Below are 3,037 nucleotides of genomic sequence, written 5' to 3'. Positions count from 1 at the left end.
ATTGGGCCCAGCACTGAACCCTGTGGAACGGAGGCTTGAATTGGCGAGGGCTCTGACGATTTCCCATTGACGACCACATGAAGAGTCCTCCCACGTAGGTAGTCGTCAAGCAGTAGCAGCAGGTCTCCCTGGATACCCTTGGCACGGAGCTTTTCAAGAAGTCCCGCGTGCCAGACCATATCAAAGGCTCCAGCTATATCCAGGGCTACTACAAGCGTGTCCAGGCCCTCGTCCAGGGCGTTTTGCCAGTCTTTGGTGATGAACAGGAGTAGGTCGGAGGTGGACTGGCCTGGCCTGAAGCCAAACTGTCTCTCTCAGAGGAGATGGTTTTCACTCAGATGTTGACAGATGGCTCCAGCCACTATCCGCTCCAGCACCTTGCCCACCACAGAGAGCAGGAGATCGGTGCCTGTAGTTGCTCTCTCTCTCTCTCTCTCTCTCTCTCTCTCTCTCTCTCTCTCTCTCTCTCTCTCTCTCTCTCTCTCTCTCTCTCTCTCTCTCTGTGTGTGTGTGTGTGTGTGTGTGTGTGTGTGTGTGTGTGTGTCTTTTTTTTTTTGTGTGTTCTTTTCTCTCTTTCCTTCCTCTTTTCTCTCCCTCTCGCCTGCCTCAATTTCTTTGAGTTACCAATGACATGTTGTTATGGTTGTGAAGGGGAGGGGAGTTTTATGTGGTTGTCGAACACTCTTACGTGATTCCCGTCCAATCTCAACACGCCCAACTGTTCCTTCCAAGCGGCAGTAACTTACTTACTTCCTTACTTACTCACCATGGCACGTACTTAGCAAACGGCCCGCAAGTCCACCGGTGGCAAGGCGCCCCGCAAACAGCTTGCCACGAAGGCGGCTTGGAAATCTGTTCCTGCCACTGGAGGTGTCAAGAAGCCCCACCGTTACAGGCCAGGAACCGTGGCCCTCCGTGAGATCCGCCGTTATCAGAAGAGCACCGAACTGCTTATCAGGAAGCTGCCTTTCCAGCGCTTGGTGCGTGAAATTACCCAGGATTTCAAGACTGACCTCCGCTTCCAGTCCTCCGCTGTCATGGCCCTCCAGGAAGCTTCCGAGGTTTATCTCGTTGGTCTCTTTGAAGACACTAACCTGTGCGTCATCCACGCTAAGCGTGTCACTATCATGCCCAAGGACATCCAGCTGCCTGGTCGAATCCGTAGCGAGCGTGCCTAATAAGTGTGTCATCCAAGGCAAGCAAGCAACAACAAACAATATCTAGGCCCTCTTCAGGGCCAAAGGTGCTTTATCTAAAGAGAATAATATTACATAGACCATGAATGGGTTGGCTTTTATCTGTATGTATGGTCGAGCGATTTTCCTGAATAGAAGTCTTTTATTTTTTTTTCCTCTCTCTCTCTCTCTCTCTCTCTCTCTCTCTCTCTCTCTCTCTCTCTCTCTCTCTCTCTCTCTCTCTCTCTCTCTCTCTCTCTCTCTCTCTCTCTCTTTCTTTTTTTTTCTCTTATTTAACCTTCCTCTCTGTGTCTAGGATCCGATATTTCATGTGCATGTTTCTGATCAGTAGTATGTCGGTGGCCGATGGAGAATGACTGCTTTCCCCTCCAATCTGATTTGTAGATATATTGATTGATTGATTCGCTGCAATTCAGTCAAGAAAACAAAAAAAAAAAAAAAAAAAAAAAAGGAGCGATGTTCCATGTTACAAGCTATAATAACTGTGTGCTTCCTGAGCTTTGTGTGATGAAAAACGTTATGTTACTGAAATAGGAGGTATCATCATCATCATTAATCAAGAAGAGGAAGAGCATGAATGCACCCACCCTCAAAAGCCTGCCTGCCGTGATTAGTATCGTACGTACGCTTAATCATCATCATCATCATTGAGATGTGGGGTAGGTGTTTTTTTTTTTTCGTTGGTTTGATTGTATATTTATTTATTTATCTCTTCTCCAATCTTCTTTCTTATTTATGCATTGATTTATTTTAATATCTTTTCATTCATTTCTTTATCTGTATTGCTTGATTTCATTCCACAAGTCCTCCTCGCTTTATTAAATAGTAACCCGAGTTACTACTACTACTACTACAACGGGCTGCTGCTGTTGTGCAGTGGATGATGGATCTCTTTGCTCTGACTCGGTTGCGAGCCTCATTAATGACGAGCCATCTAGCTCATCCATCCATCCATATCCATCCATCCGGCTCTGGTGCACCAGCAGCGACCACCATCCACACTTGTCTATATTGTGTCTCCTTTTTTTTGGATTCAAGTGTGGCTCCTATGGAGCCGGGTAGGGTTTGAATACTGCCTGACAGCAGTTGCTCTTTTTTCTTCTTTCCCCCCTTCTAGCTGACTGATATTTAGTTTACGTGGAGGAGGTGTACTTGCTGACAGCTTTGGTGCCCTCAGAGACGGCGTGCTTTGCCACTTCGCCGGGCAGAAGGAGACAGACGGCAGTCTGGATCTCCCGGCTGGTGATGGTGGAGCGCTTGTTGTAGTGTGCCAGGCGGGATGCCTCGGCAGCGATGCGCTCGAAAATGTCGTTCACGAAAGAGTTCATGATTGACATAGCCTTGGAGGACACGCCAGTGTCGGGGTTGACCTGCTTGAGCACCTTGTAGATGTAGATGGACTAGCTTTCCTTCCTCCTCCGCTTCTTCTTCTTGTCCCCTTTTCTATGGCCTTCTGAACCTTGCCAGCATTCTTGGCAGCCTTTCCTGATGATTTTTGAGGCATGGTAGTAACGGCGTCGTTCAACTTGCGAAGAGTTGTGTTGTGTTTCAACCGAATCAGAATCAGAATAAAAAAAGAAAGATGGGGAGGGGGAAGTGGGGACAGAAGAAGAATAGATGGGTGATAAAAAGGGAGCTTCAGTAAGAGGATAAAGTTACTAGGGCTTGACCCAGGCGCAAGATGGACTTCTGTGATGACTGAGCGTTTGGTCTATTGTATGTTTCTTTATAGAAGAGATGGACGCGGCAAGGGAGGCCGGCACCAGACCAGGGGATCCAAGCAGAGCGCATAAGTACCAAGCACGCAAGAGCAAAGGACCGCCAATGCCACGGACGAGGGC

The 3,037-nt window shown here is 47.9% G+C and overlaps 1 protein-coding gene and 1 pseudogene across 1 annotated transcript; one reads left to right on the top strand and one right to left on the bottom strand.

Annotated features, from left to right (window-relative positions):
- The first annotated feature begins 348 nt into the window (after window positions 1-348).
- On the top strand, window positions 349-1,178 carry LOC123500659 (histone H3-like). Its single transcript, XM_045249316.1, has 2 exons — window positions 349-411; window positions 783-1,178. Exons 1-2 carry the CDS (start codon window positions 349-351, stop codon window positions 1,176-1,178), a joined length of 459 nt encoding a protein of 152 aa, XP_045105251.1.
- Window positions 1,179-2,329: 1,151 nt separating this feature from the next.
- LOC123500657 lies at window positions 2,330-2,700 on the bottom strand (annotated as a pseudogene).
- Window positions 2,701-3,037: the final 337 nt, after the last annotated feature.

This window comes from Portunus trituberculatus, unplaced genomic scaffold (assembly GCF_017591435.1).
Source record: "Portunus trituberculatus isolate SZX2019 unplaced genomic scaffold, ASM1759143v1 PGA_scaffold_461__1_contigs__length_12036, whole genome shotgun sequence".
Classification (NCBI taxonomy): Eukaryota; Metazoa; Arthropoda; class Malacostraca; order Decapoda; family Portunidae; genus Portunus; species Portunus trituberculatus.
The sequence above is the reverse complement of the archived record's forward strand: the minus strand, read 5'-3'. Positions and strand labels throughout refer to the sequence as shown.